General features: G+C 59.8%; 2 protein-coding genes across 2 annotated transcripts; one reads left to right on the top strand and one right to left on the bottom strand.

Moving 5' to 3' along the window:
* Positions 1-117: 117 nt before the first annotated feature.
* On the bottom strand, positions 118-7,779 carry ATG9B (autophagy related 9B). Its single transcript, XM_057550548.1, is given in 14 exon segments — positions 118-566; positions 653-776; positions 1,352-1,448; positions 1,628-1,761; positions 1,927-2,163; positions 2,879-3,058; positions 3,239-3,392; positions 3,557-4,311; positions 5,850-5,991; positions 6,515-6,676; positions 6,863-6,927; positions 7,073-7,116; positions 7,243-7,570; positions 7,573-7,779. Coding segments are annotated over 14 exon segments (2,757 nt in total). The 3' UTR covers positions 118-438.
* A 2,280-nt stretch (positions 7,780-10,059) lies between these two features.
* Positions 10,060-26,947, top strand: ABCB8 (ATP binding cassette subfamily B member 8). Its single transcript, XM_007165389.3, has 16 exons — positions 10,060-10,236; positions 14,211-14,523; positions 14,859-15,014; positions 15,091-15,185; positions 15,335-15,440; positions 16,318-16,479; positions 16,580-16,665; positions 16,791-16,888; positions 17,325-17,430; positions 20,660-20,693; positions 20,911-21,047; positions 21,240-21,334; positions 21,479-21,612; positions 22,324-22,471; positions 23,887-24,137; positions 24,814-26,947. Exons 1-16 carry the CDS (start codon positions 10,142-10,144, stop codon positions 24,937-24,939), a joined length of 2,142 nt encoding a protein of 713 aa, XP_007165451.2. The 5' UTR covers positions 10,060-10,141; the 3' UTR covers positions 24,940-26,947.
* Positions 26,948-27,023: the final 76 nt, after the last annotated feature.

The raw sequence follows: 27,023 nt of genomic DNA, 5'->3' as shown, positions 1-27,023 counted from the left end.
CTTGAGGTCCCTTGGGAACTCCTTCCAGGACAGATAGTTGTCTCTTAGCCCCTCCATGTGAGGACTGTCTCTAAGACATGTTTCCCGATGCCTTGGGCATCTCCTCTCCTACCCTTTCTCTCTTCTCCGGGGCGAGTTCGTCATTGACTCCCAAGTTCTGCCCAGCTAAAGCATCCATGGGGGTCTTTAAAGAGGGCTCGGCGTGCCCTTCCACTCTACCTCGTCCGATCTCCTGTGGCTGGAGAAGAAGCCAGGGAACCTGGGGGAGGAAAAAACTCTTGGCAAGCAGTCCAGGGGTTTAGGTTCCAGAGATGACCGTCCCCATCACCCCCAAATTCCCAGCACTGTTCCCATCCCTCCGAGTCTGACTCCACCCAGTGTCCTACTCATTGCCCCGCCTCCACCCCAGTTAGACAATACTGAGCGTCAGCAGCCCTCTCAGTCACTGCTAGTGGCCTGGCCAGGCTCCTTCTGGGTGTCTGTGGGCTCCTGAAACCCTCCAGGGAACAGATTCTGGGTCCTCTGGGTTCTCCACTGCTGTCTGGGGCTGGAAGCAGGACTGGAGCCTGGTGAGAAAAGCCATCATCTGGGCAGTGCCATGATACCTGCGGTTCACCCAGGGTCTGTCCCCCGCACACCCTGACCGCCTCACCATCACTGGCCCAGGATGGCTTCTCCTCCTCCGGCGAGAGTGTCTGCGGCGGGCTGGACCAGGGCCTGGACAGGGAGGAGGCTGAAGCCTCGCCCCACAGTTCCTGCTGCTGCTGCCGATGGAGCTAAATGGAAAGCAGAAGAATGAGGGGATCCCTCCGGCCCTGCAGCCTGAAGCCCAGCCCCCGGGCTCGATGCAGAGGGTGCTGAAATCTCCCCCACCCACAGCTTAGAGCCTGACCCTGGCTGTGTGGGGCTGTGGTTTGGTAGGAGTTTGCTTGCCTCACTCAAAGCAGAGCTGGGTTCCACCCCCAGCTCCACTGCTTGCCACCTGTGACCTCGAGCTGGTCTGGTCGCTTTGCTTCCCCTTAGTGCCCTCATCTGTCAAATGAGGACAAAGACTAGCCAGTGGGCGGGGCCGTTAAGAGGATTACAGGAGAGGAGTGCGAACACCCACGTGTCCTCGCGTCCTCGCCCAGTGTCCCTCGGGCACGAAACCTGCCACCTTTCTTTCCCTTTCTGCCCCCTCGCCCTCCCTTCGCCTTGTCACCAACAAGGGGCACCTCTTAGTTCCCCTCACCCTCTTCTGAACTGTGTGCTTTCCTGTTGGGTAATTCCTTACACTCCAGCCCCTCCACACTCTCCATTTTGTTCAGCTGCTTTCTCCCCGCATTTCTCTTTCTGGCACCCCTCTACTCACCTGGGGCAGGTAAATGGAGTGCAGACTCATCTCAGCAGACGCAAGCTCTGGGAGCTGGGCCAGCTTCTGGCCCCCAGTGCCTCCTGGGGACACACAGCTAGAACAGAGGGCACAGTGGATGAAAAAAAAGACATGTCCCCCTGTCCCCACATGCCCCAGGGAGGGCCAGGCTTCACCTCCCCTTCCTGATCACGCCCCCCCATGCCCCTGCACCCTTCTCCTGGAGGATCAGCCCCACCAGCCCTGCTCCCTGCGTCTCAGGCCCCCACCCCTCACCTTGAGTCCTGGGTCATTCGGGAAATGGAGGCCAGGAGGCTGGCCGTGGCTGCAGCTGGGCAGGGGACTATGGGGCTCAGGTCCTGGGGGGGCCCGAGGGGCTGCATCGAGAGGTTGGCCGGGAAGGCCTCCTGCTGTGCGCAAGAGAAGAGAGGGTCAGAAGAGAGGACAGGAGGGGAGGCGGAGGTCTAAGGAAGGCAGGAGAGCAGGCTGTCAAGCCTCTTAATACAAGAGGTGAGGCAGAGGGAGGGGAGGGGCCGGGGGGTGAGGGCAGCAGGGCAGGCCAGGCTTCGACTCACCAGAGGGGAGGCAGAGTTGCTGAGGATCCCGGGGCTGAGGGGGCTGCGAACCGAGCTGGCGTCCCAGGCGGCCGCGTCTTGTTGCACCCGGCCTCGAAGGTGCCCCAGGAACTTGGAGCTGTGGCCTGGGGGGCACCATTGTGGATGAAGCAGGGAGAACCTCATCAGTGAGAGCTCAGTCTTCCCGTCCTCGGCACGCTCTGACAGTGAAGCCTCCGTCTGTCCCTCCGAGAGCCACTGAAAGCAACCACAGTCCTTCAGCTGCCGCCAACAGCACTTTTTTTTTTTTTTTTTTTGGCCGTGCCACGTGGCTTGTGGGATCTCAGTTCCCCTACCAGGGATGGAACCCGGGCCCTAGCAGTGAAAGCGCCAAATCCTAACCACTAGGCCACCGGGGAACTCCCGTGAACACCACTTTTATAGCTGCAGTGGGTGTCCCCTGGGGTAGGCAGGACGGGAGACACTAGCCCCCCATTCCTTCTTTCCAGGTGAACTGGAAAGAATGGGGACTAGCTCAAGACCACCCAAAAACACAGCTGCAGAACTGCACCTGGGTCCAGACTCAGCACTAGGATGGGGCGTGACCTCAGTGTTTTGCCAAACCTGTGCGCACTGGATACCAGGGCTGGCCTGACTCCAGCCCCGTCCACTGACCGAGACGTTTCTCGGCCTCTCTGATGGTCTTCGTTCCCGTTTACAGGTGTTACGACATGCTGGGACCTCTGGGAGGGCTCTACACACGTCACCTCACGTAATCGTCCTAACAGTCCCACGCACTGGCTAGTCATTGTCTGCATTTGACAAATGAGGGCCCTAAGGGGAAGTGAAGTGACTAACTCGAGGTCACAGGTGGCAGGCAGTGGAGCTGGGGGTGGAACCCAGCTCTGCTCTGAGTGAGGCAAGCAAACTCCTACCAAACCACAGCCCCGCCCAGCCAGGGTCAGGCTCTCACCTGAGGGTGGCCGTGGCGCTTCACATCCATAAGGGCAAAGGAACAGATGTCCCCAACCCCGGCCACATCTACAGTGAAGTGACGAAAAAAGTCAATAATCTCCAAGGCGCGAGGGCGAAACCAGAAGAGCAGAAACAGTGGGGTGAGGAGAGGCGACAGGAGCTCCTCCGCGAGGGAGACCTGGGGAAGCAGGGGTGAGGCTGGGAAGGGCTTGCTTAGGGCAACCAAACTCGCCAAGCAGGAAACCTCCAACCCACTCATTCCCCGACGCCCGGGAGGGCCAGCCCTGAGCCCGTTTGTCCCCAGACACCGCGGGCAGCCAAGCCTCCTCCGCAGCCCCGCTTCGGGCGTGACCCTCACCGCTCGGTATTGCAACAGCCGCGCCATCTGCCGGTAAGCGCAGGTCCTGCCGGCAGGGCCGGTCTCCTCCGGGAGGTAGTGCATGTGCGCCAAGGCCGCCGGCAGCAGGATTTGCGGCGGACGCCCTTGGCCCTGCTCACCCGGAATGAAAGACCTAGAGGGCGGGATCGGGGTGGAGAAGGGGCCTGCCGTTCAGCGGATGCGCGGCTGGGATGCAGGGCTGGGGGGCCACTAGCGGTGGGAGGGGTAGGGGATGAGCGGGAGGCTCAGCCCCAGGACAGAGGAATGCCCCCTCCCCGGATATCTCCCCCATTGCACCTGGCCACGGTGGCCACGATCCCGAGAGCGGTCATGGCGGTGAGCACGTGCTCCACGGAGAGCACGTCCTCGTCGTAGACGGTGAGCACGAGCAGCGCGGCGAAGAGCGCGCCGGCGACGAAGAGGAGCTGGCGGGCCAGCAGCGCGAGCAGGGGCGCGGGGGGCGCGGCGGCGCGCAGGAAGGCGGCGGCGGGGCAGTAGGCGCGGGCCAGGCGCGCGCGCAGCTCGTGCGGCAGCTCGTTGAAGTGGCGCAGCTGCAGGCGGGCCAGGCGGGACCAGCGGCGCGTCCCCAGCGCGCCGGGCTCGCGCCGCAGCACCTCCGCGCGGCTGTAGAAGGCGCGCAGCAGCTGCCAGGCCAGCACCAGCGGGCTCAGCGCCAGGTTCACGGCCGCCAGCAGCAGCACCGTGCGCCGCCAACGCGCGGCCAGGGCGGCCCGCCGGTTGCTGCGCTTGTAGGCGTCGGGCAGCTCCCAGCCGCCGCGGAAGAACGAGAAGGGCCCGCGGAAGAGGAGCAGATCGACGTTGAGCGCCAGGCCGCGGCTGAGGAAGGCCGCGCTGCCTCCCCAGGGCACGGCGCAGCGGGCCGGCAGCAGGCCCTTGTTGGCCAGCGCCACCTGGTAGTTGGTGTAGCGCAGGATGCGGTGGTGGACGTCCAGCTCCGTCAGCGGCCTCGGCTGCACGCACAGCCCCCCGCTCCTCTGCAGCGCCAGGAGGCGGGACTGCACCTCTGCCCAGGGCACCGAGCTGAGCTCCTCCTGCGGAGAGGGGACGCCTGAGCGCCAGCCACCTGGGTTCCTCTCCACGGCGATGCCCAAACTCCCCGTGACCAGAGGTGCATCCCCGCCGTCCTCACCCAGTGTCTCTCGGGCACGAAAGCTGCCACCTTTTCCTTTCTGCCCCCTCGCCCCCCCCTTCGCCTTGCCACCAACAAGGGGCACGTCTTAGTTCCGCTCATCCTCTTCTGAACTGTGTTCCTCAGGGCCCTGCCCCTCCTGAGGCCGTGAGTCATGTGCTTCCCAGGAACAGCTCGTAAACCAAACTCTACAGGTATCTGAGCTCAGCTCCTTAAGAGCAGGTTTTCCTGGCCACCACTCGCCCGCCCTCCCCCCCATGCCCACAGCCCTACACATAAAAGGTACATCACAGCTGCAGGTAACAAGGCAGTCTCTTGCCCGTTCCTAGGGTACCAGCCCGCTGGGCCCAGAAGCTCCCAAACTCTTACCTCAGCATGCTTTGAGACACACACACACACACCCCCGCCCCATCCCACTCCATCGGATTAACCTTCCTAAGACAATGGCCGTGTCCCCATCTGGGGTGGAGGCTGTCAGATCTCACTTGGAGCTCATCTGCAAACCTCATTTTTGCCCAGTTTCACCCAGCCTCCCCAGTCCAGCTTAGTCAAGTCCCTCCAGGCCAGCCTCTCCAGTCCATCCCAGGGTCTCCCTTTCCCCTGGAAGGAAGTGGGGAAAGAAGGAAGGAGAAAGAGAAGGGTCAGGCACCTCCTGGAGGAGCAGTGGTCCAGCTCCTGATCTTCCCTGCCTCCATCCCCAGCCCTCGCGGCTCTTTCCTGCGCTATGGCTTGTGCTTCCGTACTCAGGTGGGCTTTCGAGAACCTCTCCCCTTTGCTGCACAGGAGGCCTGTGTAAAAGGCTCTGCACTTCTGAGAGGAGCAAGGAAAGCCGGCTGCTGAAGGTAGCCTTTGCGCTGTGCCTTAAAGAAAGAACTTGGGTGCAGAGCCAGAAGGAGCATGAGCAAGATGGGGAGGAAAGAGCGAAGCGTGACCAGGGACAGTGAAGGGGCCGACGCAGTAGCTTCCTGCAAACGGGGGCCAGAAAGCGGGGTGGGCTCACCGACGGAGGCCTGAACACTCAGTTGCAGGCTGGTGGGTCAGTCTCCTTACTGCTGCCCAAAGATGCTCATGCCCCCTTCCCGCCTGGGGTTTGGAATGCCTCCCCACCTCCTATCCTTCCCAGCCCAACCCCAGTTCCTCCTGCCCTGTAAAGTCAGGTGACCGCCCTCCCTCTAAAGACCCACTGTTTGGACCACAAGCACGTGACTGTACATCATCTTCCATAACCATCTACATCAACTACGCTCCACAACAGTAAGGACCTTGTGTTCTAAGGGGAGGTACCCCACTTCCTAACATTATTCGGGGCCAAGGGTAGGTGTCACTAAGGCCTTCTGCCCTCTTCCCAGTGGATCCTTCTGTCCGTACAGCCCCCTTACTCCTTCCCATCCTGTGCCCCCTGACACGGCACCCCTCCACAGACACGCTCACCCAACTCACTGGGGGGATGCACAGGGCCTCCCTGTAAAACACCCGGATGTCCCAGTAGCTGAAGAGTTTGCAGACCGAGCGAAGCAGCTGGAAGAGCCAGAAGGCAGCAGCCAGGATGAGCAGGAAGACCAGCAGGGGGCTGGAGCGGATCCTGTGCCGGGTGGGACAGACAGAAGAGAGAAAGTAGGGGTCCCATGGCAAGGGAGACCAGGCTTGGGGAGCGATGGCGGTCCTGGAGAGGGGACCCAGCCAGGCCAGTGGTTCTCAAAGTGTGGGCCCTAGGGGTCCCCAGACGCTTGTGAGTGTCTGCAAAGTCAAAACTTTTCATATAATATTAGGGTTTTCTGCCATTTTCATTCGCATTCTCCCAAGAGTATACAGTGGCCTTTTCCAGAGGCTACGTGACATCACGGTCACAGTCGATGGAATGTGTGTTTGTACTGTTCTTAGGTTTTAAAGCTGTTCTCAGCTTTAATCTCTAACAAGGTAAATATAGATAGGATTCTCATAAACAAAAGCTCTTGGGAGTTGGGTTCTCAATCAATTTTAAGTGTATTAAAGGTGGCCTGAGACTAAAAACTTGGAGAATGGCTGATCTAGACCAAGGAACAAAAGGAGGGGAGGCTTTTGTCGGTTGCTCTCCCCCGTCACCTCCCCCACCAGCTGTCACTCACCGCTGGGCACACTGGGATGAGGGTAGGATAGCATCTGACAAGGTCACTTTGCTGTGGAGCGACCCAGGTCTTGTTCGGTTTTTTGGTTGGTTGGCAAAGAGAACGCTGTAATCCACACAGCGAAGAAGGAAGGTTGTGAAGGTGACAATGAAAATGAATTGTCTGGGACAGGAGGGAGTGCAGTGGTCAGGCCTGAGGGCTGGGAGGACTCCTGCCCCAGCCTCCAGGCCCGCCCGGATTAACCCATCCTGCTGAGCCCCTGGGTTGCCTGGGAAGGCGCTGGCGGACTCAGCAGGCACTGCTGAGGAAGCAAGGGGAAGACCTTGGGGTCTGGGACAAGCATCTCACCCCAGCTGGAAGACATCCTCCAGCAGGATACAGGCAAAGCCACTCCTCTGGTGGTAGCTGTAGATGTGGCAGGGCGTCAAGAATTAAGCTTACGGCATGATGGGCCTTTCCTGAGGACGCCGACTCCTCAGCCCCCAAGTCCCCAACCCACTACACCCCTGTCTCCCTGCCTCCCGTGCCCCTTCTGCCAGGCAGAGCACAAAAGGATATCTTGGTGAAGAAGCTGTCCAGGTTCTGGACGTGGTGCCAGGAGCCTGGGCACAGAGGGGAGAGCGTTGGGACTCCCCTGACTCCGTTCCCTCAAGCCTCTGCCAGAGGCCCAGCCCGGGGGACACGCTGGAGCCCTGAGGCCCTCCCCAGCCCCACACCCGCCCGCTCACCTCGGAGCCCTTCAGGCACATGAAGCAGGGGCTGCTGTTCCTCCCCATGGAGGGCTGAATCTTGGGACCCCTCAGGATCACAGTCATCCAGCCGCTCATAAACCTGCTCAGGGACCAGAGGGCCTATCCGCAGCCCAGGAGGGTCCTGGGGGCATCGGCGTGGGGGAGGGGCAGAGTGGGACCCCCAGGAAGGGGGAGCAGAGATGGGCGTCATTGCGGGCCGGGGCTGCGTGGCGGGGGTAGCGGGAGTGGGGAGGGTACTAGAGCGAGGCTGAGAAGCCCCTGGGGCCTGCACCGCTGGGAAGGGGTCCCCGGGGCTGAAGAAGGAGCTGAGGAAGGGGTGCTTTTTGTGTGAGGGGCAGGGGCCAGAGAGAAGATGGAGACCCTCCCTCCCCCAGGTCCCCGACCCAGAGGAGGAGGAAGAGGAGGCAGTGGCACGGGGAGGAGGGGCAAGGATCCACGCCCCAGGTCTCCCCACCGCCCCAGCTGCCCCCTGGTCCGCACCCCACCCCACCCCCTGCCCATTTGCCTCACCATCAGGCCAGCGGCATCTCCTGAAAGCTTGGAAGGATGGGAGCTGCTGCTATTTCCGAAGAGGTCTGCGTTGCTGAGCGGGGATTTCAACAACCAGCACGGTGACAACAACAGCCCGGTGACTCAGTTGGGGGAGGCCTCAGGCATCCCAACTCGAAGTCACCAGTCCGACCACTCACACCCCTTCCAGGGCAACCTGCGGCCAAACCTCTTAGGGCCCCACCTCCATGCCTGGCAGGGCAGTACCTTGAGAGACAGGAGCAGACAAGCAGCAGATGGAAGGAGATTCCCACGGTCCCACTTTCAGACCCCCCGCGGACTTAAAGCGGGGAGGCCAGAGAGCAGCAGCCAAGAACAAAGACAGAAAGAATCCTAGTGAGGACTACATGGCTATGGGGCCAAGATACACAGCTTTAGTTTCTTAAAACCTTATCTCAGAAAAAAACAAAACAACTTATCTCCCCTCCCTATATACACACACACAGAGTGATCAACAGAGAAACACTTTAAGACCAAAAACAAAAAGAAAAAAAGAAAATGAAAAAGGCTACATGTTTTGCTTGTATGACAGTGCTAAGGAATGGAAAAGGGGAGACCGTCTGACTTTGCAGCCAGGGTGGGGGAAACTGAGGAGAAGGAGCAAGTGAAGAGAGGAGAGGCAATTATTTTGGATGTGAGGTGGTTCTTGGAGCTTTCACAGTAGGAAAGTGGGGTTCCTCAGAAGCTCTATTATGTTTACTTATTTATCCTCTTGAAACCCTCTCTACCAAGTTCTGATCCAGTTTTGGGGGCCCCCTGAGAAGCATCAGGGCTGACCCAGCAGAGGGCAGCTGAAGGTCTGGAATTTGGAAGGGCAGGTAATTTGGATGCCCCAGGGATGAGCTGAGTTGAGTTCCTTGTTGCCACCTCAAGGAGGAGGCGGAGGCCCAGGCATCTGGTATGGTGGCTTGTCCAATGCCATTCCTGAGGCCCTGAATCATCAGGTTTCCTACTGAAGTCCATTCCTGAGCTGCTGACTCAGCCACCCAGGTGTCAGGGCCTCCAGGGCTTAAGCCCAAGCGCTGATGTAGGGACCAGTGTCCAAGACATGGAGACAGAGGAACAGGGTACATCCCAGATTGCCCACTGGAGGAACTTAGAGGAGGAACCTGTGCTTCCTTCCTGGGAGGGGAATTGTCATAGTAGCTCAGGACTTGCATAGCTTTATTCCCGAGCAGGAGGCAGAGCTATGAAAACAAGACTCCTGGTGCCCAAAATGGAATCCCACACTGCAGAGGGGCTAGGAAATTCCCATGATCTCTCTGAGACATCTGTCAAAATCAGATATGTGGGGTTTCCTCTGGTCTCTCCCCAACCTCACTCACCCTGATATTCCACCATACTCACTTTAGGACCCTCCCATACAGCCTCCTCACCCAGCCCAACCTCAGACTAATCCTGACACGTTTTCCTACCCAGTTTCACTCCAGATTCATCGATGAACAGCCTCCCTACCACCGGCCCCAATTCTCGTCAATTTATTATTAAGGACACTTTTCCCTGCCAGGCATTTGGAGGGGAAGGAGGGGACGGATAAATGAGACAGAGCCACTACCCAAAAGGAAGTCACAGCCCAGTGGGGAGGCAGCTATGCAAACAAGTAATTACACAGAAGAAATAACTAAGAGCGAAACAGAGGTGTAAGAGCTGTGCGGTGGCAGCTTCAGGCACAGTCAGCCTAACTGCGGTAGGAAGGCATCTGTGGGGGAGATGGATCTAGGGTCGCGCCAGCGGTTCTAAACCATTGAGTAGGGGCAGCTTATCAGAATCACCAGGGTTTTTTTCCCCCCAAATATATGTGGTTGCCGTCCCCGGAGCTCTGACTCGCCTAGGAGAGCGGGGTGGGTGGCAAAGCACGTGCACATGTTTTGAAAAAACTCCAAACGATTTTTGTCCCTCAGTCGCCCAGAACCATTGGTCTACACTCCCTGGAGACTCCGGAACATCTAGAGTCCGCCGGGAGCACCCATAAGAGAATGACCCGGAGGTCAGCAGCTGACGCGTTACTATGGATACCCCAGGGCGGGGGGACGCACTCTGCACACCCTCAAAACGTCACCCCATGGCCGACTCGGCCGGCCGGCACAGGGCAGGGCCCGCCCGGAACTGGGGGCGGGAGACAGGCGGCTCTCAGCAATCACAGTTCTAGAGGGGGGGCTAACAAGGTTTTCTCCAATCACAGCTTGCAATTAAATTGATGCTTCTTTCCACCAATCATCGCCGAGTCGCGAAGGGGTTGTCGGGATGGGGACCGGAGCCAACATGGAGCCGTCAGTGGAGTAAGGGTGAAGCTGCTGTTGCCGGCTGCTCCTGTTCTCCCCCCACCATGTTGGTGCACTTATTTCGGGTCGGGATTCGGGGTAGCCCCGTCCCAGGCAAGCCGCTACTACCTCTCCGCTTCCAGACATTCTCGGCCGTCAGGTAAAAAGGGACAAACCTACTGGGAGCGCGGGCCATTGACCCGCCGGCAGGGCGTGGGGACCGCCGGGAGATGGAGTCCCGGGCTCGCGCAAGGCCTGCTGGGAGTTGTAGGCCGGCCCGGCCCGGGGTTGAATGTCACTCCCCCGGGGATTGGCCTCAATTATTTACTGGGAGACCCAGGTGCCAGCAGGAGGCTCGGCGCGTCTGTATCTGCGTGTGGGCTGGACGGAGGGGGCGCTCTGGCCGGTGACCACGCTAGGTCTCCTCCCCACCAGTGGGCGCCGTGCTGCACAGGTGTCGGGCCCCCGTTTCCGGCCCCAGTGCTCGTTCTTGGAATTGGTCTGGCGATGTGGGCAAAAATTATTAGTGTCCAGAGACATTTAGTATTGCTGTTGTTCCAAAGATTCAGTGTGAACTGAACAAAAATGGTTCCTAAATCGGGATACTCTCAGCAGAGATAGTCAATTTGGTAACGCGTATGTATGTGTTCTTGTATGGTCTACACACGTTGGTCTCGAGAGAAAGACACAGGTGGGAAACGAACATGTACCCTGAAACTGCCACTCCGCTGTAAATGCTTTATGAGAAGCGACTGATTCCTTTCTAATCCTGGAGTGAAGAACCCGAGAGCCAGGCAGGCAGCAGATTCGTAGGGGCGGGTGGATGTGGACTTGTGTCCTTTGGAAAACCCATCTGACTGATGGAGGGCGAGATGGGCGGAGCTGCAGTTAGAAGTACCGGTGCTGGGAAGTAATCCGCCAGTTCTTGGCAGTGACCAAGCACTGCTTAGACCTTAGTTTGGAGAAGATGAGAAAAGTTGGAAAGTGGCCATGGTAAATTATTAAAAGGCTTGAAAACAGTCCTTAGGAAAAGAGTAAGGGTGTCGATGTTTTTTAACTAGAGCGAAACTCCAGTAAAGACATCAAACAATGTTTTAGTATTTGTGTGTTCATAGTGTAGTGTTTTTAAAATGTCAGGTCACAACACAATAGATCATAAAGTGAATTTAGTGAGTCTGAATCATTTAAAAGTGAATATAATGGAATACATGTTAAAAACAAAGTAGGGGGACTTCTCTGGTGGCACAGTGGTTAAGAATCCGCCTGCCAATGCAGGGGATATGGGTTCGATCCCTGGTCCGGAAAGATCCCACATGCCGCGGAGCAACTAAGCCCCTGCACCACAACTACTGAGCCTGCACTCTAGAGCCCATGAGCTACAACTACTGAGCCCACGTGCCACAACTCCTAAAGCCCGCACGCCTAGAGCCCATGCTCCGCAACAAGAGAAGCCACCTCAATGAGAAGCCTGCGCAGCACAAGGAAGAGTAACCCCCCGCTCGCCTCAGCTAGAGAAAGCCCACACACAGCAACGAAGACCCAATGCAGCCAAAAATAAATGAATCAATTAATTTTAAAAATTAGGGAGGGAATTCCCTGGTTGTCCAGTGGTTAGGACTTGGCGCTTTTGCTGCCGGGGCCCGGGTTTAATCCTTGGTGGGGAAACTAAGAACCCACAAGCCGCACAGGACAGCCAAAAAAAAAATGAGGGGAAGTATTGTTTCGTGAAGCATTTCAGTTTTCTGTGACGTTGTGCTGGATCGCAACGTAAAACATATTTGTTACTGTTATCCACAGTAAGTCTAAAACCTTGCAAACGCTGCAGCAGCGAGTCAGGGCAGATTGTTCTGCATTTCTAATGAGAGCATGTGCTCAACAAACATAACCATTCGCTGAACACTGATATGTTCTGCTAAGAGCTCTGCTAAGTGCTGGGGATACAGTGGTGAATAAGATAGGGCTTCCCGCCATCAAGGAATATATGGTCTAATGGGGAAGAGGGGCATTTACACAGGGCAGAAAGACATTGAGCTTCTCCGTTTATATTTTGGATAGATATAAAGTACACAGTGGAAGACAGGCAGGTGGATGGGATCAGGGGAGGTGTAATATAGAGGTGGCAAGAAGCCAAGGCCTCCCTGAAACAAGGAAGGATGAGATGGAGTGTGCAGTTAAGAGGGTCTGGAAATATGAAAGACCATCATAGTAAAGAAGAAACCTTTCATCTATTTGTTTTTTTTTTTTTTTTTTTTTTTAAAGTTTTTACTTGATTTTATTTATTTATTTTATTTATTTTTGGCTGTGTTGGGTCTTCGGTTCGTGCGAGGGCTTTCTCCAGTTGCGGCAAGCGGGGGCCACTCTTCATCGCGGTGCGGGGACCGCTCTTCATCGCGGTGCGCGGGCCTCTCTCTATCGCGGCCCCTCCCGTCGCGGGGCACAGGCTCCAGACGCGCAGGCTCAGCAATTGTGGCTCACGGGCCCAGCCGCTCCGTGGCATGTGGGATCTTCCCAGACCAGGGCTCGAACCCGTGTCCCCTGCATTAGCAGGCAGATTCTCAACCACTGCGCCACCAGGGAAGCCCCATCTATTTGTTTTTTAAAAGCCTCTCTTCATCAATAATCTCATTTGGATCTTTGATCGTCCTACCATATACTCTTGGCCAGATAATTTATGCTTCTAACAGCCCTCCCTATAGCCACTCCTGTCCTTCTCCAGTTCACTCCGCTCTGCTATGATCTTTAAAATGCAATTATGGGGACTTCCCTGGTGGTGCAGTGGTTAAGAATCTGCCTGCCAATGCAGGGGACACGGGTTCAATCCCTGGTCCGGGAAGATCCCACATGCTGCGGAGCAGCTAAGCCCGTGAGCCACAACTGCTGAGCCCGTGTGCCACAACTACTGAAGCCCGCGCACCTAGAGCCCGTGTTCTGCAACAAGAGAAGCCACTGCAATGAGAAGCCCGCGCACTGCAAGGAACAGTAGCCCCCGCTCGCAGCAGTGAAGACCCAACACAGCCAAAAATAAATTAAATAAATAAATTTTAAAAAAATTTTTTTTAATTAAAAAAAATGCAATTATGATTATGGTCCTCGTTGCCCTCTCAAGCCCAGGTGTTTTAAAAGGATGGTAATGACTCCCCCCACCCCACCCCCACCCTCCAGCCTCAGCAAGCTTTGTCGTTAGTTGTTTGTATCACACGCACACTAAAGCTTAACTACCACAGGGTAGTTACTTGGTTTGTACTGTTCGCCTCCTCTTCCTGTTCCTCAGAGCAGAGCACTGGTGCACAGTAGGCTGGCGGCCCTACGTTGCCATCTACAGGTACCGAAACTGCAGGAAAGGGGTGATCTTGGCCTATCCAAGATGACAAGATACGTTATTGGGATTTTATTTCTTTTTATTCCTTCAGCTGACAGGGATTCTGTCACCCTTTCCTTCCTTGCGTTGTCACATAAGCACTCAAGGCCAGGAAGGAGACAGGGCGATGGGATATATAATAAGCTTCCAACCAGTGGTCAGAGACTTGGGTCCAGTCCTGGCCCTGCCACACATAACCTTGGGCTCATCACACATGGCAGCAGAGGATGAGCCTGGACTCTGGAGTCAGACAGCAGGGTTCCTCTCTTGTCCTAGTTCTGTTGCTTGGGGACAAATGATTTCAGCTCTCAGCCCTGCAGGAGTTTTTCATCTATCAAGTGAGAATACTGGCATCTCCCTCCCAGGGATGTGAGGATCAAACAGAGCAGACTGATGACTTGGCGAGCCGGGGGGCACTGTCCCGCTCTGAGCTGCATTCACCGGGAACTTCCGTGTTCTCCACTGTAAGAGGAGCGCCGTCCAGCTCTGAGGTCCTGTGATTCTGAGAGAGCAGGGGCTGGACATGGTCACTGGCTAGGGCCCGCCGTCTGAGAGACGAGCCAGGGAGAAACACCTTTACCACTCGATTGCTTTCCACCGGGCGTGTTCATCTCAGAAACCGAGGTTGCTTAAGAGCCGCCCTGAGAAGGGCAGGGTGGGCCGTCGGGAGAGGGGCTGCTGCTCTCCAGAGGGTGGAGCCGAGAGCTCGGCCACTTTGTTGTTCAGCTGAGGGCCAGCTGGGCCCTCGAGCCCTCAGTGCCGTTCTCTCCCTGCAGGTCCCGCGATGGCCGCCCCAGCTCCTGCCTCCTCGGGGCCGTGGCCCGGCTGCGGGCCCAGCTCCGGGCCCGCCTCCCTCGGGCCCCCCCAGCTCCCGGCCGCAGCCCCGCTGCCTGGCGCTGGGTTGGGGCAGTCCTGCTGGGCCCCGTGGTCCTGAGTAAGTGCCCCCGCCGCGGCCTTGTGGCCCTCTGTGAGGCAGAAGCGGCCCCTCCGGCCCGCTCCGGACCCGGTGTCGTGGAGCCCCACTTCAACTGGAAGCTCTTCTGGCAGTTTCTACGCCCCCATCTGCTGGTCCTGGGGGCAGCCGTCGTGGTGAGGTCTTCTCCCGCCCCACCCCACGCCGGGGACAGGGAAGAATCCAGCCAGGGGTTCGCGGAAGCCCCAGCCAGAGCCGCCTAGGGACAGCTTTCCTGCCTGGCCGAATCTCAGAGGAGACCTCGGGAAGCAGCGGAGCTGGGGGTCACCAGGAGGACCTGCACAGGGCAGCTGGGTGAACAGGGTCCAGGGGTCCCCGGGGGCTGGCAGCTGGGCTTTAACTCTCCGAGAGACACAGGAGCCCCCAGAGCATGGGCAGTAGTGGGAGAGGAAGGGCCAGGCGTAGGGAAGAGCATGGTCCCCCTGTAAACATCTGTCTCCCACCCCCGAAGCTGGCACTGGGCGCAGCACTGGTGAACGTGCAGATCCCGCTGCTGCTGGGTCAGCTGGTGGAGATCGTGGCCAAGTACACGAGGGACCACGTGGGCAGCTTCCTGACGGAGTCCCGGAGCCTCGGCACCCACCTGCTCATCCTCTACGGCCTCCAGGTACAGCAGAAGGGAGGGCCCGGGGGCTGCCAGAGGAGCCGCGTGGGCGCCCCTCAGAGCCGGGCCTCTCTCCCAGGGCCTGCTGACCTTCGGGTACCTGGTGCTGCTGTCCCGTGTCGGCGAGCGCGTGGCCGCGGACATGCGGAGGGCCCTCTTCAGCAACCTGCTCCGGTACTGCCAGCCTCGGGCCGTGGGGTGCGGTGGTGGCGGGGACCAAGGGGCCCTCGGGGGCTCTGGGTGAATGTCTAGGGGCGGGGCCTCATCCTGAGGTCGTGTCTCCCTCTTCTCCCCCACCCGCTGCCCCCGTGTCCCACCGCCAGACAAGACATTGCTTTCTTCGATGCTAAAAAGACAGGGCAGCTGGTAAGCCGATTGACGACTGACGTGCAGGAGTTTAAATCATCCTTCAAACTCGTCATCTCCCAGGTCAGCGCCCAGGTCCCCCCACGCTCCCTCACACGCGCACGCTCCCTAGTGCGGATGCAGCAGGCCAGTCCTGCCCAGTCCCCGCCCCGCCCCACCCTTGGGCCCTGCGCCCAGGCTCACCCCGAAGCGAGAAGCCTGCTGTCTGGTGAGGGTGTGGGTGAGGGAAGAGGGAAGTTCACAGCAGGGAGGAGCCACGGCAGCGTCCAAGGTCAGGACAGGCTGTTTCTCTCCTGTTCTGAAATCCTACCTCCCCGGAAAACCTTCCCAAGAAGGAAGGCTCAGACAAGAGCCTTTCCTGACCCAGCTTGCCCAGAGCAGAATCACCACCTTGCCCCCGGAATGCCTGGCACGCTGACAGGAGAGGGAGCGATGGCTTTCTGCTCTATTCCTGATGTCCTCTCCTCTTCCCCCACGTTGTCACTGACCCCTAGCCATCCCTGGGCGGCATCACCAGGCAATTCTCTCTTTTTTTATTTTTTGGCCGCGCCTCATAGCGCGGGATTGTGGGATCTTAGTTCCCCGACCAGGGGTTGAACCCGAGCCCCACAGTGAAAGCACCAAGTCCTAACCACTGGACGGCCAGGGAATTCCCCAGGCGATTCTCTTTCTGTTCAGTTTCTAGAGCAGAAGAGAATGAAAGTGGGATTTGTCCAGGGGGAGGACGCCTTGGTCCGCAGGCATTCTCACCCCGCCCCTTCATGCCAGCTCATCAGGAAGGGGTTACGCTCTGTGACCAGTGGACTGTCGGTTGGCCTCCCGGGGGTCGGACCTATGGCCTTGGCCTTGTGAGTGGAGAGCTAGCTGTAGCCAGCTGACTCTTGCTAAGCCCCCCACATCACGTTGCTGATGCCAGACAGCCTTCCTCTCCACTCCCCAGGGGCTGCGAAGCTGCACGCAGGTGGCCGGCTGCCTGGTGACCCTGTCCATGCTCTCCACGCGCCTCACCCTGCTGCTGATGGTGGCCACGCCTGCCCTGATGGGCGCTGGCACCCTGATGGGCTCAGCTCTCAGAAAATTGTCTCGCCAGTGTCAGGAGCAGGTAGCAGAATTCCCGCCCGTCCTCCTCCTCTCTGCTCTGTACTCCTCTGTCACCCCTCCCTGTCTCCATCCTGGCTCCCTGACTCCTGGACTCCTCGCAGGTCGCCAGGGCAACGGCTGTGGCAGATGAGGCCCTGGGCAACGTCCGGACCGTGCGAGCCTTCGCCATGGAGCAGCGGGAAGAGGAGTGAGTGCCGGGCAGGGGTGGAGCCCAGAGCGGCGGCAGGGGGGCGGCCTCCCCAGATGCACCGCCCCCCGCCCCGCGTCCCAGCCTGCCTGCTTCCTGAGGGCTGGGCTCGGCTTCTGTCGCAGACTCTATGGAGCGGAGCTGGGGGGGTCCCGCTGTAAGGCGGAGGAGCTGGGCAGAGGCATCGCCTTGTTCCAGGGGCTCTCCAGTATCGCCTTCAACTGTGAGTGAGCGAGGACCCACCGGGGGGCCTGGGCTGTGGCTTGGGCTGAGCTCGGAGGAGCGAAGGACGGGCCCCAGCAGGGCGGGCGACGGGCAGCTCTCCACCTGCCCGAGGCCCTTCACATGTCTCTCGAGGGCCAGTCAGCCGGTCTGCGGAGGCTGCTGTCGCCGGCAGGCAGTGGGCAGGGAGGCCCAGTGTCACAGCTGAGCCATGTACAGCGCGCTGCTGGGCCGCCCCCGAGGGAGCCGTGGAGGTGCCCCCAACCCACTCGTTGCCAGATGATGAGACAGAGGCAGAGACCGGTCAAGTGACTTACCTAAATTCCAGTCAGCTGGGAGCACCGCAGGGACCGCCAGAGGGGACCAACACGTGGGCCAGGCTCTGTCCTCTGCCCTCCGCTGCTTCCTCCTTGAACCCCTGTCCTTGCCCCACTCAGGCATGGTCTTGGGCACCCTGTGTATTGGGGGCTCCCTCGTGGCCGGACAGCAGCTGACGGGGGGAGACCTCATGTCCTTCCTGGTGGCCTCGCAGACAGTGCAGAGGTGAGTGTGGGGCCGTTCCCTTTCCTAAGGGGCCCAGCTGGGCCAGGGGCCGGGGGTGCCAGTCTGCTGCGGGGACAGCTACCAGGTCCCCCGGCGAAGCTCAGGGCTGGGGATGGGGAGCCCGTGCCTTCGTCCAGAGCCCGCTCGGGGCTCCCAGCAGCCCCTGCATCCTAACTCGCTGACCGTACACTCAGAAACACAGTTGCCATCTTCACCTTGCAGACAGTTCTTCGATGAGCCTTTTTTTTTTCTTTTTTCTTTTCTTTTTTTTTTTCGGCCACACCGCATGACATGCGAGATCTTAGTCCCCCGACCAGGGATCGAACCCGTGCCCCCTGCAGTGGAAGCGCAGAGTCTTAACCACTGGACCGCCAGGGAAGTCCCAAGCCTTTTTTTTTTTTTTTTTTTTTTTTGTGGCTGCGTTGGGTTTTCATTGCTGAGTGGGAGCTACTCTTAGTTGCGGTTCACAGGCTTCTCATTGCTGTGGCTTCTCTTGTTGTGGAGCACGGGCTCTAGGCGCGTGGGCTTCAGTAGTTGCGGCACGCAGGCTCAGTAGTTGTGGCTCACAGGCTCTAGAGCACAGGCTCAGTAGTTGTGGCGCACAGACTTAGTTGCTCCGCGGCATGTGGGATCTTTCCAGACCAGGGCTCGAACCCGTGTCCCCTGCATTGGCAGGCGGATTCTTAACCACTGTGCCACCAGGGAAATCCCCCAAGGCTTTTTAAAAAATTTTTTGTAAAATACACATAACAGAATTTACCTTCTTAACTGTGTTTAAGTACACAGTTTTTGGTGGTTTTTTTTTTTTTTTTTTTTTTGGCCATGCCACACGGCGTGCAGGATCTTAGTTCCCTGACCAGGGATCGAACCTGCATCCCCTACAGTGGAAGCACAGAATCTTAACCACTGGGCCACCAGGGAAGTCCCTAAGTACACAGTTTAGTAGCGTTATATACACTCACATCATTGTGCAGTCATCACCACTATCCATCTTCAGAATGTCTTCATTTTGCAAAACTTTAATGCTGCACCTATAGAACCCCCCTCCCCCGCTCCCGCGGCCCCAGGCAACCCCCATTCTGCTTTCTGTCTCTGTGAATCTGCTCTAGGTCCTCATCTAGGTGGGATCATACGGTATCTGTCCGCTTGTGACGGGCGTATTTCACTGAGCATGACCTCGCCCAGGTTGAGCCACGTTGGAGCAGATGTCAGAACTGCCTTCCTTTTTGAGGCTGAATAGGACTCCATGTGTGGATAGGCCACCTTTGACACGCTTTTTAAGAGCTGGCCTCCCACCCTCTGCCTGACCTTCCCCTGCAGGTCCCACCCTGCTGGCTCACCGTGTCCACGGCTCCGCCGGCCCCGTCTGCCCGCAGGCACCAGAGCTCCCCGCTGGCTCTGCCACACGAGTGCCCAGGGCAGACCTCCTCCCCTCTCCTGTCCCTTCCAAGCTAAGTTCCTAGCAGCTTCTTCCGCTGTTTCTCCTCACTGTTTCCCCCCCATATACCAAAACACATAAAGCATAAATACACGTTAGATAAACAATGGCAGTAAACATGATAGAATAGATAATTGAAGAGTGAAGACCTGTGTTACCAACCAGCCACGTCCAGAAGATAGAACGTCAGCTCAGACGCCCCTCTGGGTCCCTTCCTCGTCATTCCCAATGCCGATGGTCGTCGTGTCATGGCTCTGCCCCGTGTCTTACCACCTGTGTCAGTGTCAGCCGTTTCTTCCAGAATCCCTCACCATCGGCCTTCTTATTGTCCTGGGCAGAATGGCGCTAAGCCGGAGGCAGGCAGGTAGAAAAGACTCCCTTTCTCAGCCCCAGACCCAGCATTCCCCAGAGACCAGATGCCACCCGTGTCTGCTCAGTGCTTCCTAATCTGGGCCCATTCAGACCCTCTCTGGTCCTGGGCAGCCTCACCCCTCCTTCCCGGAGGCCCAGGAACTGATCCCTGGTGGCCTTGGCACTAAGAGGGTCTGGCTGTACTGAGGTGGAACCTGGGCCGCCCCCTGCTGCCCCTCCCCCAGTGCTGACCTGGACGAACACCACTGGCTCCCTTCATGGTCACCCCACCGTGCTCCACGGGGCAGGGGCAGAAGGTCTCCCCCGGCGGAGGGCAACCACCCGTCCCAGGCCTGGCCCCGCTCCCTCAGACGCGCCTTGCCCTGGGCCCCCTCCCCTTTATGGCCTGCGTCCAGACCCTTTCCTTTCCTCCCCGCTGCACTGCCTAGCCAGTTGGCAGAGCTGTGTCACAGACTTCAGAAAGCCTGTCTCGCAGGCTGCTAGGTGCTAGGTGGGGCGGCTTCCCCAGCCACAGGCCTCAGGCGCAGACTAACTTGCTGTCCTGCCTCTTCCTTCTCGGGAGGTTCTCCGGGCCGGTTCCTTGCGGACTCCTCCCCCCTCCCCCACCCCCGGTGCTGGGAGAAGTGAGATCCTGGGGAGTCAGTCTTGCCTCTTCTTCTCTTCGAGAAGAACCCGCATGCACAATCGGAGACGCACAGTCACGGGCTGGCCTGGCCTGTGACTAAGCCGGGGGCTGGTGACTCAGGCGCAGTGACTCACCTTCCTCCCAGCAGCCGGCAGCCCCGCACGGCGACGAGGAGGCAACCCACCGTCTGGACAGATAGACACTTGCCCCCCCCACCCCCCGCTCACACAGGGCGGAGCCCATGATGACATGTCTTGAGGGAATTTTGTCTGGGGTCCCCCCAGAGTTCCCCCTGTGGTCCAATGTCTTCTGTTTCCTTCTTTCTCTAGCAGGAGTAACATGGTTTTTTCCACCTTCATTAGCCCTTGCTTCCCCCGGGAGTGGACAGCGCTAGGTCTGACCCCCTTGGTGGGCCTCACAGCCCCTCCCTGCAGGCTGCGGGCAGCGTGGAGTCCAGCCCCACTGCGCCCTGCGCCTGCCTTCCCTGTTTCCTCCCTGGAGCCCGGCCGTCAGGTAGCTGATGACTGTCAGCCGCATCCGGGGCAGGAGGGAACGTGGCTCTGAAAGGGGAAGTTACTTGCCGGGTGACCTCCCCAGGGGTGCCGGATCCCAGGGCTCCTAAGGCCCCAGGTTTCGGGAATTACCTCTGCATTTGGCTTCCGGCCGCCTGTTTCCTCGCCTCACCCAACACGTCCCCCACGTGGCTGAGACCCAGACTGGCCCCTCTGGCACCGGCGCGCCTTCTCTCAGGCTCTCCTCGTCCCCCTCTTTCAACGCTCCTCTTTTACTCGCAGGTCCATGGCCAACCTCTCTGTCCTGTTTGGTCAGGTGAGTGGCAGAGTTGGGTGGGTCCAAGGATGTGGACACAGCACCTGGGCTGGAGTCCCGTCAGCCACTGACGTCACTTGTGTGCCGTGGGAATTGGGTGTCGGGCGGAGGGGATACCACAAGCCCCTCCCCCGCCGCCAAGTGGGAGTCCAGAAGATGCTGCCCATTCCCTGGGACCCCATGCCTCCCTCACGCAGACTTTAACCCCCCTCCCCAGGTGGTGCGGGGGCTCAGTGCAGGCACCCGGGTCTTCGAGTACATGACCCTGAGCCCGTGCATCCCGCTGTCCGGGGGCCACTGCATCCCCAGGGAGCACCTGCGCGGCAGCATCACCTTTCACAACGTCTGCTTCAGGTCAGCATCAGTGGCGGGCGCAGGGGTGGTTCTCTCCGGGTTGAGGGCGGGAGGGAGCCTGTCTGGGGACCTGTGGGTCAATGTCTGCCTCTAAGTAAGCCCCCCGCGGGGGTGCAGGGAGACTTTGGGAGGGACCCGGGCAACAAGGGGCCGGGAACCCGGTCTGACTGAGGGTCTCTTGGCTCCTCCCAGCTACCCCTGCCGCCCCGGCTTCCACGTGCTCAGAGACTTCACCCTCACGCTGCCCCCGGGCAAGATCGTGGCCCTGGTGGGCCAGTCCGGGGGAGGTAAGAGGAGCCCGCCACCCTCCCACCTGTGACTTCTCCCTGTGGGAGCCACTCAGTGTGGAAGGAGGGGCCCCTCCACTGCCACCGGGGGCGTCCTCTCCCGGAACACACTCCAGAAATCCATGCCCCCTCCCGAACCTCCAGGAAAGACCACCGTGGCTTCCCTGCTTGAGCGCTTCTACGACCCCACGGCGGGCATGGTGACGCTGGATGGGCAGGACCTGCGCACCCTCGACCCCTCCTGGCTCCGGGGTCAGGTCATCGGCTTCATCAGCCAGGTGCCTGCTTCTCTCAGTCCCTGCGGCCTGGGCCCCTTCCCCTTCCCAGCCCCGTCACCTGCTGCCCTCCTGGGGGCACTGGGGGGCGAGCTGGCTCTCTTTCACTGGTCCCCAGCATTCACTGGGGTCCCAGCGACTGCAGCTCCGCCCTTGGAACTCTGTTCCTCAACGTAAAAGGTCTAAGCAGGTGGAAATGGGGTTGCCGTTTTAGGATCCCTGGGTTCTGTGGTGTCCAAAAGGTCTGGACACCACACGGTATTGCCGGGCACTGCTGGTGGCTCACCCACCCACTAAGCAAGGCCCCGCAGCCCCGCTCTGAAGCTCTCAGCCCCACTGCTTTCCCAGCGAGGGTCCACCTCCCCCCACCCCCCAAGTGTGGATAGAGGGCGCCCTCTTGGCAGGAGAAAGCCAAATTGTAAAACCCTTCCCTGCCCATCTCCCCAGAGAGGGGGGACCCTGCCGGGCCAGCTGGCCTTGCTCTCCCAGCCGCCTTCCCGCTCCCCTTCCCGAGGGGCTCCGTGCCACGCAGGAGCTCGGCTTCTCCCCCTTCGATGGACCTCTCTGTCTGTGTTTGACCTGTGACTTTGAACTGCCCCTACCTGCCCTCCAAGTGGTCCTGTTCTGGCCGAAGCAGCCTCTCCTGATGCGCCCCTCAGGGGTTCAGGGCGAAATCAGAATGTTTCCGGTGGACCCTCCACCTCCCACCCCCAGGAGCCAGTCCTGTTCGGGACAACGATCATGGAGAACATCCGTTTCGGGAAGCTGGGCGCCTCTGACGAAGAGGTTTACGCGGCTGCCCGGGAAGCCAACGCACATGAGTTCATCACCAGCTTCCCCGAGGGCTACAACACCGTCGTGGGTGAGTTCAGAGACAGCATCCTGTTGGGGTCCGCGGGGCCCACGTGCGGGGCTGGGATCCGGGGGGCAGGAACACAGTCACGGCATCGGGGAAGACCAGACAACAACCATGGCCGAGTGGGTCAGAGACGACTCTGTGGGGACAGGGGAGACGGGGCCCGTGCAGCTGAGGCACAAGCAGGCTGCGGGGACGGGAGCGTGACGGAGGGCAGGGGCACGAGTGATCTGTGACGTGGGGACTCTTCAGGGCTCAGCACGTCAGCTCCCAAGACCCGACCAGAAGCAAGGGGGTGTTACCTCCTTGTAATTGTTTATCCTTCTGTATCCTTTTATCCTTCAACGAAAGGTGCTCCCCCTGGTTATCCATAGGGATGGATTTGGTTGAGCAAGTCTGTCTTCTGACTTACCCAGAAGAGGGCTCTGGTGGTTCTGGAACATTGCAATACTGTAGCATCACGCTGGAGTCTTCATAGTGCGGCTTGCACTTTGTGTGTTCGTCTCAGAGGTCTTTTTTTTCAGCCTTTGGGCTCATGTTTATCGTCCAGAGTCTCTTGGCTCTGTTGCAGAATGTTCCAGCATATCTCACGGCACAGGCATATCCAAGGTTGTCAAATCTTCTCGAAACCTAGTCCTGAGTCTGGCTGAGCTTAGCCTTCCGAGTGGTGCCCACTCTGTGGGTAGCCGTCCTTCGTGTCCCGTGTTACTCACTGCTCGGATTCCTGTGGACCCCGCCCTGACTGGGAGCCGGGCCCACTCCTCTCGGGCACGCTCCTTGTACCCCTGACCCAGTGCACTCGCGGGCTTGTCCGGGGCTGCAGCCTGCCCTCCCGCTCTGTGACTGCAGAGTCACCTGAGGCTCTTTTTGGCAACCACACTGCCACCTCTGCTGTTCTCTGTGGGCATTTTGGACCCCAGATATGGTCTTCCCAGAATGCCCGGGTGGGTTTTGAATCCCACTGTTCTGCCACCCCCTACCCCACCGCAGGAGTCACATCTGGATCCTGGATGTCCCCACAGCAGCAGAGACCCCGGAGGCCAGGAGAAGGCGGCTAGCGCTGCCGGGCCAGGGCGGGGGGTGGGACCCAGGCCCGTCATGGCTCCGAGCCCCTGCCCTGGTGCGTGGGCGGAGCCCAGCGACACCTCTGGGCATCACTGAGCCCCGTTGCGTGCGCGACCCCTGTCATTGTGTGAGCGCGTGTGCACGTGTGCACGTTTGCACGGGGATACGGGATCGGGTTGCTGCCAGGCGTCACCCCTGCCCTCAGAGAGGCAGGACGAATGCGCACGGGGCCAGGGCAGGGCCCTGAGGGGCCAGATGGGAAGTGCCAGGCGGCCCCGGTGACCATCTGCAGGGCCGCCCCCAAGTGCAGAGCTGAGCGCCACTTCAGGCCCCCGCCCTATCCCCTTCCTCCCCAGGCGAGCGGGGTGCAACCCTGTCTGGTGGCCAGAAGCAGCGCCTGGCCATCGCCCGAGCCCTCGTCAAGCAGCCCTCAGTGCTGATCCTGGATGAGGCGACCAGCGCACTGGACTCGGAGTCTGAGAGGCTTGTGCAGGAGGCCCTGGACCGCGCCAGTGCCGGCCGCACCGTGCTGGTCATCGCCCACCGGCTCAGCACCGTCCGTGGGGCCCACCAGATCGTCGTCCTGGCCCACGGCCGGGTCTGCGAGGTCAGCTGGGGCCCCGGGAGCAGGGCGGTGGGCTGGCACGGCTTCAGCCACGGACACAGCGGAACGGGTGGCTCAGCCGGGCTGTGTGAGGGTCTGGCCTGGCCCTGGGCCTGGGGCTCATAGTCTGAAAGCAGCACCCGTGTGGATTCAGGAGTTCTGCCCTTAGATAAGCCCTGGCCTCTCGGGGCCCCAGCTTCTTCCTCTGTCCCCTGGGGCGGGGCGGTGAGTAGAGCCGCAGCGTGGCTCCCAGGGTCAAAGGGGAAAGTTCTCGGAGAGGCGTTCGCTGCTGCGGGAGGGGCCCAGGGGCTGAGGCACAGACGAGGCCGCACCAGGGACCCTGCTCAGGGCCCAGGCAGGAGCAGCACCCCAGAGGCTGGGCCTGCAGCAGGGCTCGGGGGCTGTATGGGGCCCGGCTCACAGCCCCCTGGCCACTCGCACTGGGCCCTGTAAGAAAGACAGGGGCACCCAGATGCGCTTCCACGATCCAGCTAAGCTGACAAATGCAGATGCACCAGTGGCGATCCGCAATCAGCTGTGCTTTGGTTTCACACTCTCCTCAGGACTGACAGTGGCTTAGGCGAAGCCGTGCCCAACGGCTCATGAGAAGCTGGCCCTCCGAGGGCTCTGAACTCCGAGCTGGGTTGGGGTGACCGTCTGCCCTCCTTCCTCTCTCCAGGTGGGGACCCATGAGGAGCTCCTAAAGAAGGGCAGGCTCTATTCGGAGCTCATCCGGAGACAGGCCCTAGATGCCCCGCCTCCGGAGACGCCCAGGGGCCCCGGGAAGCGGCACCCCAAGTCCTGAGAGGTCTGGTCACCGCCGAGCGTCCGTGCCCAGGGCCAGGGCCCAGCTCGGGGGGGATCCCAGGGACCGAGCCCCCAGGAGGGCCAGCACGCTGGGGTGGGGGCCATTGCTCCCCTGCTCGCAGCGAAAGCCGGGCCAGGCGCCGGGCTGGGAGGAGGTTGGGCGCGCTTCTCCTGCTGCTGCCCCCCTCCTGCCAGAGCTGAGAGTCCTTGGGCTGCACAGCGGGCCCCTGCTCTGTTCCCTTCCTCTGCCAAGCCCTCCCCGACCCCTCTCCCAACCCTTCCGAGTCTCCCCTGTACCCGACGGGCTAAAGGTGTGCAGGCCGCAGCTGCAGGGAATTTTCACAAGTCAGCATCAGGGGTGGGAGCGGGACTCACCCCAGGATTCGTCCCACACCCCCACCAGGACCTCAGCCTCCTCCACTGACTCCCGACAGGCCTCTCGGGGCCCTGCGAGAAGGCGCCCACCCGCTGAGCCAACCCTTCAAACCCTCAGCCCACATCTTGGGAACAACTTCCCTTCCTTCTCCTTGCTCCTTTACACAGTCCTTTCTCTAGATTTTGTCCTCCCCCCATCTAAACGGGATGGGTGCCTAACAGGCCCCCTGGCTTTTGGGGAGGGAGCGGGGGGCAGGCAGCTGTGGTCTGATCCACAAGAGGTTCTGCCCCGGCCCCGTGCGCCTCAAGCCTGTCACCTGGTGAGATAGTGGACCGCCACCCTCTATGTGAGGACACTTACCTCTGAAAGGGACAGAAGAGGACTTGCACCCCAAACTCCAGCCACGGGGGACATTCAGTGCTAACAGTCACCACACCACTAAGGAGCAGCTGATGCTAAGCTCCTTGGCAGTCCGACAGGCAGCAGTCACTGCCAGCCCAGCCTCCCGGTGTGGTCAGAGAGGCTCCCTGGAGCAGGTGGGACCAGAGCCTCACTTTGAAAGAGGATAGGCCAGCTGCCCGGGTGGCACAAGCCTGTGACTCCAAAGCCGTGAATGGGGTGGGGCTGGACCTTTGTCCGCTTCTGGGGACCTAAGAGCAGCCAGGGTTTACCCCCAGCCCTGGTCAGCTCCTAGAACCGGGCACCCCTCCTGCCTTGGTTCTGCTCGTGTCACGTCCCACCAGGAAACCTTCCCCCTGCACAGCCACGTCTGGGCTGAGGGCTCCATCATGAGTCCTGCGCCCTGGCTTGAGGAAGAGGGGCCGCCCGTGCTGGACCTTCAAGGCCAGCCAGACCTTTTGGATTTATCCCGTGGCATAGAAGGACGATGCCATGTTTCAGGAGTTGGCAGGAGGTGCAGGGGCAGCTGTGGCTGGAGGCCAGCCTGGAGGAGGCTGCAGCGGCTCAGGTGTGAGTGCAGGAGCCGGGGTGAGAGTCCCCACAGCCTCTTCTGGGTGTGGTTTAGGACCAGGTGCTACTTTAGGGAAATATCCTTAAATATCCCAGGGCCAAAGCCACCCTGGTTTGATGCCCTGCTTTCTTACTGATGAGAGGTCGCACCCAAGGGCAGGCTCGGCCCAGGAAGCAGAGCACGGGCTAGCTCCGGGTTGCTTTGCCACTAAACGCCTCCCTAGTGAGGGCAGCCAAGGGCAGGCCTCAACTCCCCGGCCAAGTCCACACTGGCCTGCCTGGCCCCTCCCGGCCGAGGCCAGCTCGTGCTCTACCAGCACCAGCTGCAGCCTCCAGCCACCCAGACGTCTCCTGACACCAGATTCTAGGTCTGTCCTTACCTCTGCAGGGTGGCCTCTCCAAATCCTGCCCCCCCCCATCCCCTCTTTAGGGAAGTAGTGAGATCCATGGCGAGCCCTGAGCTGGAAGGCCCTGTGGTCAGCTGCACACTTGCTGTGTAGCCTTAACCTCAACCTTGGCTCCTGCAGCTATTCCACGCGGATCGTAAACCTAGCTGTGCTTAATTTCGAGAGCTTCTTTTAGTTTAATTAGAATAATCGGTGGTAAAGTACTTAGCCTCAGAAGCTGGTGACATCTGTGCAATAAACCATGTTATTCACTCCTTCAAGGTGTGTGTTCATTAAGCACCTGCTGTGTGCCGCCCTGTCTGCCGGGTTGGGGGGGGGATGAGGACATCC

Source organism: Balaenoptera acutorostrata, chromosome 7 (assembly GCF_949987535.1).
Source record: "Balaenoptera acutorostrata chromosome 7, mBalAcu1.1, whole genome shotgun sequence".
NCBI lineage: Eukaryota > Metazoa > Chordata > Mammalia > Artiodactyla > Balaenopteridae > Balaenoptera > Balaenoptera acutorostrata.
The sequence above is the reverse complement of the archived record's forward strand: the minus strand, read 5'-3'. Positions and strand labels throughout refer to the sequence as shown.

What these genes read in the sequence shown, in the direction of transcription:
- ABCB8 (XM_007165389.3), top strand. Translation starts at nt 10,142, where the DNA reads ATGTTGGTGCACTTATTTCGGGTCGGGATTCGGGGTAGCCCCGTCCCA. An exon ending in CAGACATTCTCGGCCGTCAG is followed by an intron (nt 10,237 to 14,210) that starts GTAAAAAGGGAC and finishes CTCTCCCTGCAG; the next exon opens with GTCCCGCGATGGCCGCCCCA. An exon ending in GGTGGGCCAGTCCGGGGGAG is followed by an intron (nt 21,335 to 21,478) that starts GTAAGAGGAGCC and finishes CCGAACCTCCAG; the next exon opens with GAAAGACCACCGTGGCTTCC.